Source organism: Microtus ochrogaster, chromosome X, assembly GCF_000317375.1.
Source record: "Microtus ochrogaster isolate Prairie Vole_2 chromosome X, MicOch1.0, whole genome shotgun sequence".
Classification (NCBI taxonomy): Eukaryota; Metazoa; Chordata; class Mammalia; order Rodentia; family Cricetidae; genus Microtus; species Microtus ochrogaster.
Window position 1 is genome coordinate 51,927,290 of NC_022026.1, and position 15,864 is coordinate 51,943,153.

Genomic DNA, 15,864 nt, shown 5'->3' on the forward strand with positions numbered 1-15,864 from the left:
CCCCAAGACAGGGTTTCTCTGTATAACAGCGCTGTTTTTGTTTTTAAGACAGGGTTTCAGCTGGGCAATGGTGGCACACACCTTTAATCCCAGCACTCGAGAGGCAGAGACAGGCGGATCTCCATGCGTTCGAGGGCAGCCTGGTCTACCAAGTGAGTTCTAGGTCAGGTGGCAAAGCTATAGAGAAACCGTCTCAAAAAACCAAAACCAAAACCAACCAACAAAACAAACAAACAAACAAAAAAAAACAGAACAAAAAAGACAAACAAAAGTGGCAATTAAAATGTCGCGTGAAATAATCCTTATTTAAACAGTGCGATTCTACTTATGCAAAATTAAATATTAAAAAAAATTAGAACGGAACAGGGGAAAAAGATGACAGGGAAGGGAAGCTAGGAGGAAATTCCAGGAATAGAAATGCTTCCTTTTGGACTATGGTACACAGACAGTTACACTTATCAATACGAACAACTGAGATCTCCATTACGATGTGGCCGTAAACAAACCGGTTACAAAGAGACGTGGTTGATTTGAATGTGGAGGTGTATGATTATTTTTGATAACCTCAAACAAAAAAGCACAACAAATCGGAGATTAAAATCAGTGCGAAAGGAAAGCAGAGAGCAGGAAGGGCCAAGCCTAAAGAAACACTAGAACTCTAGCAGCAGAGAACTACTGAGCCGGAGCGTCCCAGGAAAAGAAACTCGTGCTTTTTCCGGCATGCACCAAACCGGCTGAGTGTCCTCACCGGAAGGGTCCGGAGGGAAACGTTGCCAGTGGAGCAAGGGACCCGGTAGCAACTTGGTTCCTGCGCGGATGCCGGGGCTGAAAGGCGCCGGGCGGTAGACTGATTGTGGATCGCAGGAGGAGGACGCCGGGGCCCACCGTCCATCCACTGCTACCATGATTCCGGTGTCGCTGCTGGTGGTGGTGGTGGGTGGTTGGACCGCCATCTACCTGGCCGACTTGGTGTTGAAGGTGAGGGCCTCGGGCCTAAGGCCCTAGCCGGTGGAGTACAATGCTGGTGCTCATGGCCCCGTGTTGCCCGAGGCCTTTCTTCCTCCTTTGCCAAGTTTCCTCCGGTGGGCGGGAGGAGCTGGAACCCGCTCTGTCGGTGGTGTCTACGCGCACCCTTCCGCGTGGTGCCTCCGTCCGGCGGAGTAAATGAAGCGGGGCATGCTGCGGGAGGGGTGTGGCGGCCTGCGCCGCAGCCGCATTGCGGGCTCCGGATCCCTGCAGCTTTTGACTTCTTCCCGGGAGGAGCCTGTGGTGTGGGCTTGGGAGGCAGGGCTCGAAGGAGGAAAGAAATTAAAACATCCGCTTAGGAAATGGCATTGTTTTCCGTCTTTGTGCTAAGGTTACGACCCTTGAGCCCCTGCTGGTATTGGGATGAATCGAAATCAAAACGTGATTTTAATCACCGGTGTCTAACTCGAAAGTGCACTTGAGCACCCGAGGTTCCCGTTAAAATTTAGATTCTGATTCAGCAGGTCTGGAAGGAAAGCTGAGATTCTGTATTTCCAACCAGTTCCTCTGTCCTGCAGATGGTGCTGACCCACAGAGCATATTTTAAAGTAGCATGCTTAAGTCCCAAGAATTTAGATAGCCACATTTGCTACTACACACCCTGGGCATGCAGTGTGTTTTTTGAAAGTTGTGGGTGTTGGAATAGTAAAAAGAAATTTCACCAGTTGTCTGAGCACATGCTTTAGACACCCTTAGCATGGAATGGGTGTGGAGAGCATAAGCGTAGAAATTCCCAAGGGTTTAAAAATTACAATCATGAATAGTAAAACCTTCACGTGTTCTTTTAAATAAAATGCCTCACGGCATCGTGGCTTAGATAACAGTAAAATGAAATGGACCCTGTGCTTCTTTGTCTTACTTAAACTTTAAAGCCAGATCTATGAAGTGTTGTCCTTAGGAGGCCTGGCTCTGTCAATTCCTAACCTTTGTGACCTTGGGCAAATTACTACCGAAGCCTCAGGAAGGGTCACCTGAAATTATGGAGAGGATTATATTAATGGATCTCCATAATATACTACCTAGATCTGAAGGGCAACGACCAGTAACACTTGGATGATCTGGCACTTGTTAGAGTGCCAGCCTCTCAGGTCTCACCACAGCCCTGTATAGTTGGAGTCTGCAGCTTACCAAGATCCCCCTGCACATTTGTTTGGGCACCACTGACGCAGTGGATTGGGCGTAGTGTTTAGCAGCACAGGCCGCAGTAATTTGCTGATTAGGTTAAAAAAAAAAGCCATGTGATTTCTTCTCGCTTCATATGTGGAAAGAATTCCTAAATAAAAGGAACTCATCAGACTTGTGCAGTCTGTCCCTGGACAAGTAAGTGGATGATGAGGATGTGGCTTTAATTTCTGGGGCATCCTCTATCTTCATGAAAGTGTCAACCCCGGAGCAATGGCACTCTGCGCAGTGTCCGGGGAATGGAGAGACCTTACCTTTAAAAAAGGTGACTATGACTGTTTTGTCTGCTTGTATGTACACTGCATGCATTCGTTGCCCTTGGTGGTCAGAAGAGATGGTAAGGTCCCCTGGAACTGGAGTTACGGCTGGGTACTAGAATTTGAATCTGGGTCCTCTGGAAGAGCAGCCACTGCTTTATGGGCTAAGCTATCTTTCCAGTGTCCAAGACCTTGCCTTTTTTTAAAGAGCATTCACCTTCTCTTGGTCTTCTGTTCTGCCTTTGACTTTTCTAGCTTTCCACAGGAGACTGCTGCTGCACGGGTGTGCCAATCTCCTTGTCACGTCCTGGGAAACAAGCAGACTTAAAATGATGTCAGAAGACAGTAGAGACAATTACAGATACTGGCATTCAGACTCAGGTCAATCTTTATGATGGGAAAAAGAGCTGGCATAGCCTTGTAGGACAAATGCATTTTTCATACAGATGACAGTACTTCCGGGGCTTTCTGTAACTGCCTTGGTATTTATAGATCTACCTTTAGTCAAGCTTTCAAAAAGAAAAGACCCTTGAGACTGTTTGTAAGCAGCTAGCACTGGAACCCCTGGGGAAATTTAAGAGCTGCTGTGGAGATCGAGAAGACAGTAGGTAAATTTTGTACTTTCATTTGTCCAAAAGTGGTTTAACTTGAGGCTTCCTTAGATGAAAATAGAAAATACTGATTCACACTAAGCTAAGTCTTCTTTTGAAGCCACTGGAAGTCTAAAAATGATCTCGAAAGACTTCTTTCCTTTGTGTGGAGGTAAAATAACCTGTGCTGTCCACTGTGGTAGTTCTGTTTGTGGCTACCTAGCATTTGAAAAAGCTTTTCTGAATGGAGACGTGCTATGAGTATAATTTTGATGCCACATTTCAAAGAATACTAGAAACAAGTGTCTCAGTGTTCTTAAAATGGTTACACATTAAAATGATAACTTGGCTATTATAGATTACAAATACGTGAGAATGAATCTCCCCATCTTAAAATCTGGCTACTAGACCGTTTAAAATTATATGTGGCTTGCATTTTTGACTCACATATTTCTATGTACTTCATTGTTCTAAGCAGGGGTCAAGTTTGCCCCCCCCCCCACAGGATTTCTCTCTGTAGCTCGACTTGGAACTAACCTCTAGACCAGGCTGACCTTGAACTCACAGAGATCCACCTGTCTCCGCCTCCGCTGTGCTAGGATTAAAGTTGTGTGCCACCACTGCCTTGCAAGGTCGGGGTATTTTAAGGGCTGAATTAGTAAGTATCTTAAGCTTTATGGTTCATGGAGTCTCTGTTAAATATTCTTGGGTTTTATTGTCTGTTTAGAGGAGATAGGGTTGAGACAGCATTCCTCTGTGCGCATGTGGCTGGCCTGGAACTCACGATGTCAACTACGCTGGCTGTGAATTTGTAGAGATACTTCTGCCTTTCCTTCTAAAGGGAAGTGGTGGGATTACGGGCACACCGCTGTGCTGGCCACTTTTGATGGTTAATTTAGTGGGATTTAGAGTCACCACAGAAACAATTCCCTGAAGGGGGCTGCGAGGGATTTTCTTGATTAGGATAATTAAGAGAAAAAAGCCAACCCTAAATGTGGGTTCCCATGAGGTGGATTCCTGGACTGGACTGAAAAGGAGAAAGCACCTAAATGCAAGCTCTTAGCTCCCTCTGCCTCCCTACTGTGGATGTAATGTGACTAGCTGCCTCCACCACCAACCTCCCCAAGCTCCAGCCACCAGAGTTTCTGCTCCGTGATGGGCTATCCTCTGGAGCTGTGAGTCAAATTAAACTCTTCTTAAAACTGCCCTCTATCATAGTACCTAGACAAGTAACTAACAGAACCACAGCCCCAGTAGTTGGTTTTTTGTTTTTTTTAAAATCCCTTAAAATTTTAAAACCATTCTTATATTGTAGGCTATAAACCAGATTTTGCCTTTAGACTGTATTTCCCTGGACCCTAACCCAGCTACCCAGTTAATCTGGACCTTTGATACTTTGAAGGGTAAATGTAAGGCTTTAAGATTATGTACATTTCAGGCTGGGATTTGTAGGTCAGTTTGTGGAGTGCTTGCCTAGCATGCATGAATTCCTAGGTTTGCTCTCAGCACTACTTAAACCAGACATGTCAAATGCCTGTAATCTCTGTATTTGAGAAGTGGAGTCAAGAGGATCAGAAATTCCAGGTTGTCCTTGACTACATGGAAATGAGGCCAGCCTGAGTTTTGTGAAACTATCTCAAAAAATATTATCAACCTGTGGTTTCTCAACCTATGGGTTGAGACCCCTTTGTGGGGAATCAAATGGCCCTTTCTTCATGTCACCTAAGACCATCGGAAAACACAGATATTTATATTACGATTCATAACAGTAGCAAAATTACAGTTATGAAGTAGCAACAAAAATAATTTTAATCTTGGGGGTCACCACAACACGAGGAGCTCTGTTAAAGGGTCTCGGCATTAGTAAGGTTGAGAATCAGTGTTGTTGAGCCACTAACATCTTGGTTTCATATACAAAGTACTTATTTTCTTTCTGTTTTAACCTTTATTTAGTTCTTTACTTATGTTATAAATGTGTTCTTCAAATTTGAGTGATGTTGAACTTTTTTTTCTCTTAGTCATCTGCGTATTTTAAACATTCTTATGAAGACTGGCTGAAAACCAATGGATTGAGCATCTCTCCTTTTCATATAAGATGGCAAACTTCAGTTTTTAATCGTGCCTTTTACAGTTGGGGACGGCGGAAAGCAAGGATGCTTTACCAATGGTACTTTTCATCTTTAATTTTGGGGGTTAAATTAGTAATTTAATTAAATTATGATCATCAGAACTAGCATATATATATATATATATATATATATATATATATATATATAAACAATTGTATCATTGTGCTTTTTCATACACTAAAAATCATGGTACCTGACCATAGTGGTGCATACCTCTTATCACAAGTTTGATCACAAAGGATCACAAGTTTGAGGCCATCCTAAGTTAGATTTCAAGTTTGAGGCCAGTCCGAGCTACATAAGAACATTGTCTCAAACAAACAAACAAGCAAACAAACAAAAATAAATAAGAGAGACTGGAGAGGTGGTTTAACCATTAAGAACATTTGCTGTTCTTACAGAGGATGCATATAAAGTAAAATAAAATAAATATATACATAAGTAAGTAAGTAAGGCACTTAGGGAAATTTATGGCTTTGTATTTTACATGGTCTTTGGAATACCTAATGTCCTAACAATTTCTTTTTTAAGATTTATTTACTTTTATTTTGTATGTTTGCTGAATGTGTACCACCTGCTTGCAGTACTCCCAGGAACCAGGCAGCTATGATATACCCTGGAACTGGAGTGGCAGACAGTTGTGAGCCATCATGTGGTCCTAGAAACTAGGAACTGAACCTGGATCTTCTGCAAGAACAGCCAGTGCTCTTAATCTCTAGACATGCCACCAGCTCCTCATAGCAGGTTCTTATTTCGGCGAATATGGGGTTCTTGAATAGTGTCCTCTAAATTACCTTTTGTTAAAAAAATAAAGCTTCGAATAGGAATCCCAGCACTCAGAATACCGAGGCAGGAGAATTGAGAATGTGAGGGAAATCTGGACAACATAGCAAGTTCCAGGCCAGTCGGTTAGTTACTGAGACTCTCTCTCTCTCTCTCTCTCTGTCTCTCTCTCTGTCTCTCTCTCTCTGTCTCTCTCTCTGTCTCTCTCTCTGTCTCTCTCTGTCTCTCTCTCTGTCTCTCTCTCTGTCTCTCTCTCTTTCTCTCTCTCTCTCTCTCTCTCTTATATATATCACAAATAACAAATGTAAGTTCCAGATGTGTTCAAACTAATGTAAACAATTAGATAATAAAAAAGTATATAGTAATAAAAATAGGCAAACCTAAAATTCAGTTTTTGAAAAGACTAATAAAACTGCTTAAGCCTAGACCATGATTTATTTAAAAAAGTAAATAAAAGTCATAATTAAAAATAGATAATACTTCAAATTCTATGAACAATAAAAACAATATTATAAACAATTCTACAACCTTCAATTTCACAACAGAATGTATGAAAACGAACAGATTAGTTCCAAGTGTAAAAGAGTTTTAATTATTAAAATAACAGAATAATAAAAGTATTAGATTTGATACTCCATTGGTATTTAAACTAGTTTATCACAAAGTGAAGCTAAAATAAGATGGCGATGGTAGAATGAGTAAAAAATGAAATGCGTGCCTCAATCTTAAGAGCATTCCTAACTATATTAAACACAATCAAACAGTGCTATATAAATGGAAAGGAAACCCTTTAGCCCCCTTTTAAAACTAGCAATAATATTCAGCTTTTTGGGTGTCGGAGTATTTTAGTTTGTTTGAACTGCCTATGAGTCAGTCAGATAGTTTAGATAGCGTAAACAAGGCCAGCTTTTGGTAATTTCATCCATTGTTTAAAAGTAATGAAACGTGGCCAGTTAGTTGTTTTGTTAATATATGCATTGTGAAGAATTGTACACTTACATGTTTGCTTTTGTCCTTGTTGCCAGGTTCAATTTTGGAATGGTGTTTGGTGTAATTGCCATGTTCAGTTCATTTTTTCTCCTTGGAAAAACACTGATGCAGACTTTGGCACAGATGATGGCTGACTCTTCCTCCTCTTCCTCTTCTTCCTCTTCTTCTTCCTCCTCTTCCTCTTCTTCCTCTTCCTCTTCCTCCTCTCTTCACAATGAACAGGTGTTGCAAGTTGTGGTAAGTATACTCTTTTTTGCTTTATTTTTTATTTTATTTTTTAAAAATTATTTACATTGTTCTTTTTCGCTTTAAATTGCTGAAAACATAGATATATTTTTCTGGCTAGTATACCTATAGTGTATAACATAAACATTAAAGTAAAACACCTCATAATTTTTCAAATTACACACTTAACCAAAAACCATTAGTGCAAGATTAGCAGAAATTGTCACAATATTTGATGACAGTGGCAATACCTGTAAAGAGAATATATTGACAACCAATAAGACAGACAGCCAGTACAGGTTCCCCTTAACTCAGGTTGTCTACTTGAGATGTGAAATGATTATTTGTTGCAAGGAGTAAGCATTCTGACTTGAGATCTCTAGAACATGAAAGTAAGCTACATCGTAATGTTGTGCAGCACTCCCTGTCCTTTTCATGGTTTTCAAAATTTAACTAATAATCTTTTAATTAAAGGTATAAGATTAGAGTTAGGGGCAAAGACATAAGACATTTTTGGCCACTGATATTTCTTTGAAACTACTTTCTGTTAGTTGGACTAGCCTAGTATTTGTAATATAGCCCAAGTTGCCCACAAACCTCCAAGTATTGAGATTTCAGATAAGATTCATTACACGTATGTTGTGATTTTTTTTTTAGAATTTAATTTATTTTCTGTGTTTGAGTGTTTTACCTACATGTATGTATACTATATGCATGCCTGGTATCCAGAGGCCAAAAGGTGGCATTGAATTCCCTGGAAGTGTACTTATAGACAGTTGTGAGCCACTGTGTAGATGCTGGGAACCAAATCCGGGTCCTCTGCAAAAGCAGTAAATGCTCCTAACTGCTGATCCATCTCTCCAGTCTCCACCTTGTGATTTCTTAATATTAAAAAAATATGTGCTAAGTTTTATTCCTTTGCTTGTAAGGTATTATAGTAGTTCTTACTTTAAAGCACATGTGTAGGCTTCTGGCAGTACTGGGGTTTGAAAATACAGCATCATGCTTGGCCACCAAGTGCTCCACTCCTGAGCTGTCGCTCCTGCACTTATCTCTTACCTTTGCCACCCTCAGTTTGCAAGAGTGCTCGACATTGGCTCACTTTTGCTTCAGATGTGTTCAGCTTTTATTTAAGTATTTCTGAATTATATTTTTATATTTGTAGTTTCTAGTCCATGAGTTATAAATATTGTATTTAATCATGTCCCTTGTTTATGAGACATTTAAGGGTTACGAACAGATTTTTCGGAAAAAAAGAAATATCTCTATGACCTCTGCTAAGTTGGGCCAACGGAGAAAAACTTACATGTAATTTATAGAGAGTAGTAAAGATGGTCACAACTCTTTCTTAGAAGTTGAGGCGATTTTTCAGGTGAAGCTGCGTAAGACATGATGTATTTCTTAAGTAAATATTTATGAGATGAACGTTTCCTGCCTACTGGCCATGTACTGGGTCCCAGTTACCTAGGGAACAAAACCCAGTGCTCACACTCGTGAAACTTTTTAGTCTAGAAGGTGAGATGCTATGATCGTTATTTGATTGGACATTATACAAGTCGCTGTGGTCACAAATGGAGTGTAAGGTGTACCTGACACTAGGAAAGGGTGAGGACAGTCCATATAGCCTGGAAAAGGAAGATGGGACTCAGTGAGAACTCAGCACCCAGGAATGGAAGGATCACTGTAACATGGAAGACAGAATTATCCCAGTGATCATAAAGAAGTAGGTAACAGGCAATGTTTTCCAAAGGAAGTCTCTATATATGTTTTATTTTGTTCTTATCACATGGCTAATAGACAGGATACACTCATGAAGTTTATTTTGTTCTCCCTGACTTACAGATGAGAAAAGTGAAAGCCCAGAGACATTTGCCCATGATCAGAGTTAGTAAATAGGATGTCTATCTCCGTGATGATAAGAGTAGTCTATGCACATTACGTTTCTCTCTTTTAGAAAGACAAATAAAAGCCAGGCCTTGTGATGCAGGCCTATAATCCCAACGATTCAGGAGGCTGAGGCAGGAGTATTGTAAACTTGCCTTGGCTACAAAGCAATTTTAAGGCCAACATGGCATGGGCAACTTAGTGAGAACCTCTCCTATGTAAAAAGTAAAAGAAAGTGTTGGGAGGCACAACTTCATGATAGATCACTTGTCTGGCATGCATTGGGCCCCGGGGGGCCATTTAAGGGTGAAGGGAAGGGAAGAGAGAGAGAAAAAAAAGGAGGAAAGAAGGGAGGTGGGTGAGGAGATAGGTTGGTTCATTCATTCAAAGAAGTATGCATAATTTTGACCTGCCCTTATGAGTACTGTGGTAAAAGTTTAGGTAAGCATATTATAAGAAAACAGTATGAAAAGTAGAAGATAAGATGAGTGATATAGGTAGTACCTAGACTATGAAAGACCCTTCTAGAAATTTTCTCTTTTACCTAGCGTTCTGTGCAAAATGCACCACAGTTAGATCAAAGATGGAGAGACCATTTAAGAGTACAGGTGGAATGATTCATGCTAGAAATAATAAAGATATAAGCTAAGTTTGCTGCAAAGAGAATAAAGGCCCCTGAGAGGCTACCCGGCAGAAAATGGTCCTATACCCATGCACATAGTGGCAACACTAAGAGCATTCAGTGGGTTAAAAAAGAACAGACGAAGTTGGGCGGGAAAGGTGGTGGTGGGATACGGAAGGAGTAGGAGGATTGAGAATGGAGGGTGGGTTTGCTCAAAACACATTGTATGTATCGAATTCTCAAACGGTTTCTAAAGGGGAGAAATACAGAATACAAGTGATGGCTTTTCATTACAATTCTCAGCAGTAGTTAACTTCATGGGACACTGGAGGTTATGGGGACAGTTTAAGGATGACTTTTTTAAAAAATATTTATTCATTTATTATGTATACAATATTCTGTCTCTGTGTATGCCTGCAGGCCAGAAGAGGGCACCAGACCTCATTACAGATGGTTATGAGCCACCATGTGGCTGCTGGGAATTGAACTCAGGACCTCTGGAAGAACAGGCAATGCTCTTAACCTCTGAGCCATCTCTCCAGCCCCTAAGGATGACTTTTGGTTATACAATTAGTTAGAGGACAAGAAAGAAGAGGGTAGGAAGCCCATTGAGAGAAAATCTGAAGGAAGCCCGTTTAGAGAAATCCTGATCATTGGCCTATCTGCCTGCTGGAATTCCAATGGCAGTTGTTGGGTAGAGAGGAAATTATTCTTCTCTTTGCTTCTCAGTTTATTCAGCGTTTATAAAAATACCAGGTGTGCTGTGCTTTGGAACCATTAAAAAGCCAGAAGCCCAGGAGTCTACCAGGCATATTTGTGTATAATTTTGAAAGTGCCTTGTCTCGTCTTTAAACTAGCCCTTGGAGCTTAAGAAAGTACTTCTGGCTTCCCCTCTAATTCCCTGCAGCCTTGTTCAGTATTAATTCCCACAACCCTGGCACTGTGTGCTGTTGAAAGAGTGTTCTGCGTTCAGTGTTCTGGTACATCTAATACTCTGTGCAGTCATATCAGGGACAGATGGTCATCTTGTACTGTTGCCAGCCAGTAAGACCTGCCATCTGTCGCTACCGTGAGTCACGAACTCAGACTCTTACCTTGCCTTATTAGTGTATCCAGAAGAGAAGGGACAGAGAGCTGGGTACATAAAATGAGTTGAGTTATTTGAAATAAAGGCAAGCTGTGTTTTGGTGTTGGTTATTTTGTGAGCTTAGAGAGTTTGAATGAGAGCTAATCTTAAGGCAATGCGTTTAAAGAGGTATCAGAAACAGGAAAGCTACTAAGCTGAACAGATGACTTATCCAGCTTGGGAATGGAGAAATGGTGGAGCACAAGGGACGCTGATATTTGTGAAAGAGAAGAGTTGTTCAGTAAGGTCTAAATAAAGAGAATTGGAGATAACAAGATAGTGCACACACACGCACATTCAGAATGTTGATTATGGAAATGGATTTCATAATCAAAGAACAAACACGTGGAATCAGTGGAATTTCGAGAATGAGTGAGCTGCATGCTGCAGACCCCTCTTTGATTACGCATCTGCTGTGCAGCCCAAAACAAAGTCTGATTGAGAGAGCAGCAAAACTCAGTCTAACAAAAGGCCTGGAAAGCAGAGGAAAATCCATGCTCTTAATTCACGTGACTATGGAATGAGGACATCAGAACTGTGGGATGTTTTTACACAACAGTAAACAGTATATTTTTGTTCTTAATTATTTTTGATTTCTAAAGATGTTGTTTTTAGAGCAGGTTTAAGTTTATAGCAGTATTGAGAGGAAATATAGAGATTTCCCAAGTACTTCCCACACAAACACAGCTGCCCCAACCAGAGTGGTCTACTTGTTACTGTCCATCATCACCCAGGGCCCATGGTTTACATTTACAGTCAGTCTTGATGTTTTAGGAGATGTTGAATATTAATAGATTTGATAAGTTTTTGTAATACCAAAAATTAAAAGCAAAGTAAGATTATATGGCAAATAAAGCGGATGATACATTTATGACATGTATTACAAGGGAGCAATACTAGTGTTTGAAGTGTAGTTAACAGACTAGAAAGAGAGGAATACAGGAACACAGCTGAACATGATAGTGTATGTCTGTAATCCCAATATTCAGGAGGCAGAGGCAGGAGGATCACTGTAAGGTCAAGGTCAGGCTACTCTCCCTACCAAGTTACTTGTCACCCTGTTTCAAATAAAACAACAAATTTATGAATTACATCAGGAAAAGCCGGTTGAGTCATGAATAGACTACTGAGATTGCAGATTTGAATAAAATGAGCTTGCCTAAAGATAGAGCTAGGTCTTTTTTTTTAAGAGAGCAGTTTGATAAGATGTATGTATCCATGCAGGCTAATCTTGTGTCAACTTGACACAAGCTGGAGTCATCAGAGAGCAAGGAGCCTCAGTTGAGGAAATGCCTCCATGAGATCCACCTAGAAGTCATTTTTATTCAATTAATGAACACGGAGAGGGCCCAGTCCATTGTGGGTGGTTCCATTCTTGGACTGGTCCTGGGTTCATTAAGAAAGAAGGCTGAGGGTCTGGAGAGATGGCTCAGTGGTAAGAGCACTGGTTGCTCTTTCAGAGGTCCTGAGTTCAATTTTCAGCAACCATATGGTAGCTCACAACCATCCATAATGAGATCTGGTGCCCTCTTCTGGCCTGCAGGCAGACTTGCAGACAGATCACTATATACATATTAAATAAATACATCTTTAAAAGAAAAAAAAAGAAAGCAGTCTGAACAAGCCATAAGGAGCAAGCCTGTAAAATAATTAGCACCCCTGCTTCCAGATTCTTGCTCTGTTTGAGTTCCTGTCCTGACTTCCTTCAGTGATAGGCAATAATATGGAAGTGTAAGCCAAATAAACAAACCCTTTCCTCCCCAACTTGTTTTTTGTCATGGTGTTTTGTTGCAACAATATAAACCCTAACTAAGAAAAGGTCAGGATTGTGGGGTATTGCTGTGACAGACCTGACCATGTTTTCAGGTAGATTGTGGCTAGACTTTGTTGGTGTTTGGTGGCTAGCCAGTGAGTGTTGAGAGCTCAGTGGGCTGTTCTTTGGAAGCTTGGAAGAAAGTTGAGAGCAGAGTCAGGATGGTGGCACACACCTTTAATCCCAGCCATTGGGAGGCTGAGGCAGGCTGTGAGTTCGAAGCCAGCCTGGTCTACAAAGTTCCAGAACAGCCAAAGATACACAGAGAAACCCTGTCTCGGGAAGAAAAAAAAAACAATTTTGAGAGCAGTGCAGAGGATGGAGGCCTGGCTTGTGAAGTTTCAGAAGGCAGATTAAAGACTATCATGGCCATTTGCTGTTTTGATTTAAGAGTCTGGCATTGTGGCATTGTGGTAGCTGGGGCTGAAGAGTCAGCTATGATTAACGAGATACCAGAACTCCTAAAGTGAAATTTTTGCAGAGCTTGGATACTCGATGCTAGTTGGCAGGAGCTGAGAATCTGGCATTGATTAAGAACAGACCAGCATTGTTAGGGTGAAATCTGGGAAGTATTTCCTGAGAGCACAGAGAAGCTGGGTTCCAGAGGCAGCCTAGGTTGTACCTTGTGCTGGCAGCTGAACTTGGTAGTGTAAGGGTCACCCAGGTTTTGAAGGCATGAAGGGGTCATGGAGAGCCGTTGAGGCTTGGCACTGTGAGAGGCCAGAAGAGGCCATTGGTGAAGGTGGAGCCTCAGTGGCAGTTGAAGGCCCAAGATTGAAGGGGTCATGAAGAGATGTTGACAGTGCAGTCCAGTTGCCCCAGAAGACCCCAGAAGTTTTAGAGACAACAGTATGATTGGGATAACCACCAAGGACAGCAGCAGCGGAGTGGAGCCAAGCAGAGCCTAGAAGATAAGCTATGTGTGCTGCAGAGGGCAGAGCATAGGAAGTGACCGAAGCCCCTGGAGTGACCCAGAAGATAGATCATTGAGTGGAGTCCATTGGTGTTATTTACACGGTTAGGTTTGGTTTGGTTTTGATTTGATTGTGACTGTGCCCTGGGTCTTCACTCTTGAAATGTGAAGATATATGATTTTGATTTTTACAGGAGCCCACAGCTGAAAGACTTTAAACTTTTAAAAGAGATTTTGGATTTTTAGAGAAATTGGATTTTTTGTTTTTGAGACAGAGTTTCTCTGTAGTTTTGAAGCCTTCCTGAAACTTACTCTGTAGACCAGGCTGGCCTCAGGCTCACAGAGATCTGCCTACCTCTGCCTCCTGAGTGCTGGGATTAAAGATGTGCACCACTACCACCTGGCAAAATTGGATAGTTTAAAGAGACAGAAATTTTAATGTATTTGAATTTGTAAAAACTGTAGGACTTTTAAAGTTATTTATGATTTTAATGTGAGATCTTGACAAATAAGAAAGGAAGGGTTGTGGCTCAATAGTGATGTGTTTGTGTGTCAGGCTGACAAGGGATCAGTTGTGCTGGCTAGTCATGTCAACTTGACACAAGCTAGAGTTATCTATATGAGGGAACCTCAGCTGAGAAAATGCCTTCATAAGATCCAGTTGTAAGGGGGTTGGAGAGATGGCTCAGAGGTTAAGAGCACTCCCTGCTCTTCCAGAGGTCCTCAGTTCAATTCCCAGCAACGACATGATGGCTGACAACCATCTGTAATGAGATCTGGTGCCCTCTTCTGTCATGGAGGTGTACATGCAAGAGCCATATTGTATACGTAATAAATAAATCTTTAAAAAAAAAGATCCAGTTGTAAGGCAGTTGTAATTAATTTTACTAATTAGTGATTGGTGAGGGAGGGCCCAGCCCATTGTGGGTGGTGCTTGTGTCAAGTTGACACACAAAACCAGCCAGTACAGAAAGAAGTAAACAAGTATAAGAAGTAGCATAGTGATAAACTGAAAAAAAATTCCACTGTGCTAAGTCAGATTTGTCACTAACTTTTTGAATGAAGAGATGGCTCAGTGGAAATAAGAGCACTTGGCTGTGAAAGGCAAGAGGGTCTGAGTTCAGATTCCCAGCACCCACATGGCTTTGCAGCCTGCAAGCCCAGTACTATGTGGTGAACACAGGCTCATCTCTGGAGCTCGCTAGCTGAAATGTTGAAGCTTCAGGTTCAGCAAGAGACCCTGTCTGAAAACATAGCCTACAGAGGGCCAACAAGATGGCTCAGAGGGGAAGGGCACTAGCCACTAAGCCTGATGACCTTAGTGCTATCCGCAGAACCCACATATCGGAAGGAGAGAGCCCGTTCCTTCATGTTGTCCTCTAGCTTCCACAGGCAAACTGTACCTGCGTGCAGCAATTAATTAATTAGGTCAGGTGGAGAGACATAGAGGCAGACACCCTCTATGGCTTCTGCGTGTCTGTGTAGAGGCATGTGTGCTTGCACACACACAAAAGTTCACACTTGAGAATTAAATAATCAAATCACAAAAATAATTACAAAGAAGGAAAAACTTGTCAAATAGTTAAATGACCAACAACCCATTCCACAAAATATAATGTAGTATTAAAAACCTTCTTGATATGCTGGTCTAAAACAAAAATTAAAACAAAAAAACAGGCCTAGTTGTGCACACTCACAATTCCAATTCAAGAAGGTAGAAGCAGGAGAATTCTTGGGACTTTCTGGCCAGGCAGCCTAGCCTAATTATTGAACTCCAGGTTCTGGTGAGAGAGATCTTGTCTCGAAAACCAAGGTAGTAGCTAGAGAGGTGTCTCAGATGTTAAGAGCATTTGTTGCACTAATGAGGACCAGGTTTGATTCCCAAAACCTATATGGTGGTTCATGACCATCCATAACTCCAGTTCCAGGGGATCTGATGACCCTCGTCTAACCTCATGGGCACCTCACACATATGTGGTACACATATATATACACATACAAATGTGGTACACATATATATACACATACAAACAAAACACTCATACACATAAATCTAAATTTTTTAAAATTTATTTTATATGTATGAATGTTTTACCTTAATGCATATATGCACACTACATCTCTGCTACATTCCCTGGAACTGGGATTATGAATTGTTGGGAGCCAAGATATGGGTATGGATCCTCTATAATAACAAGTACTTTTAACTACTGAGCCATCTCTGCAGCCCCCCAAGAAGGGCACATTGAGTTAGGTATGGTATAATGCAGACATAATCCCAGCCTTCTGTCCCTCTGGAGACTGAGGCAGGTGGTTCTTTCTTT

The 15,864-nt window shown here is 41.3% G+C and overlaps 1 protein-coding gene across 2 annotated transcripts in view; it reads left to right on the top strand.

Moving 5' to 3' along the window:
• Positions 1-768: 768 nt before the first annotated feature.
• LOC101983163 (membrane-bound transcription factor site-2 protease) overlaps positions 769-15,864 on the top strand; it is a 49,320-nt gene continuing 34,224 nt past the window's right edge. For both annotated transcript variants that reach the window (XM_005358814.3, XM_013350607.2), the window contains exons 1-3: positions 769-978; positions 5,074-5,222; positions 6,993-7,194. In XM_005358814.3, the coding sequence (XP_005358871.1) occupies positions 904-978; positions 5,074-5,222; positions 6,993-7,194 (426 nt within the window). In that variant the 5' untranslated portion in view covers positions 769-903. The remainder of the gene's footprint in view (positions 979-5,073; positions 5,223-6,992; positions 7,195-15,864) is intronic.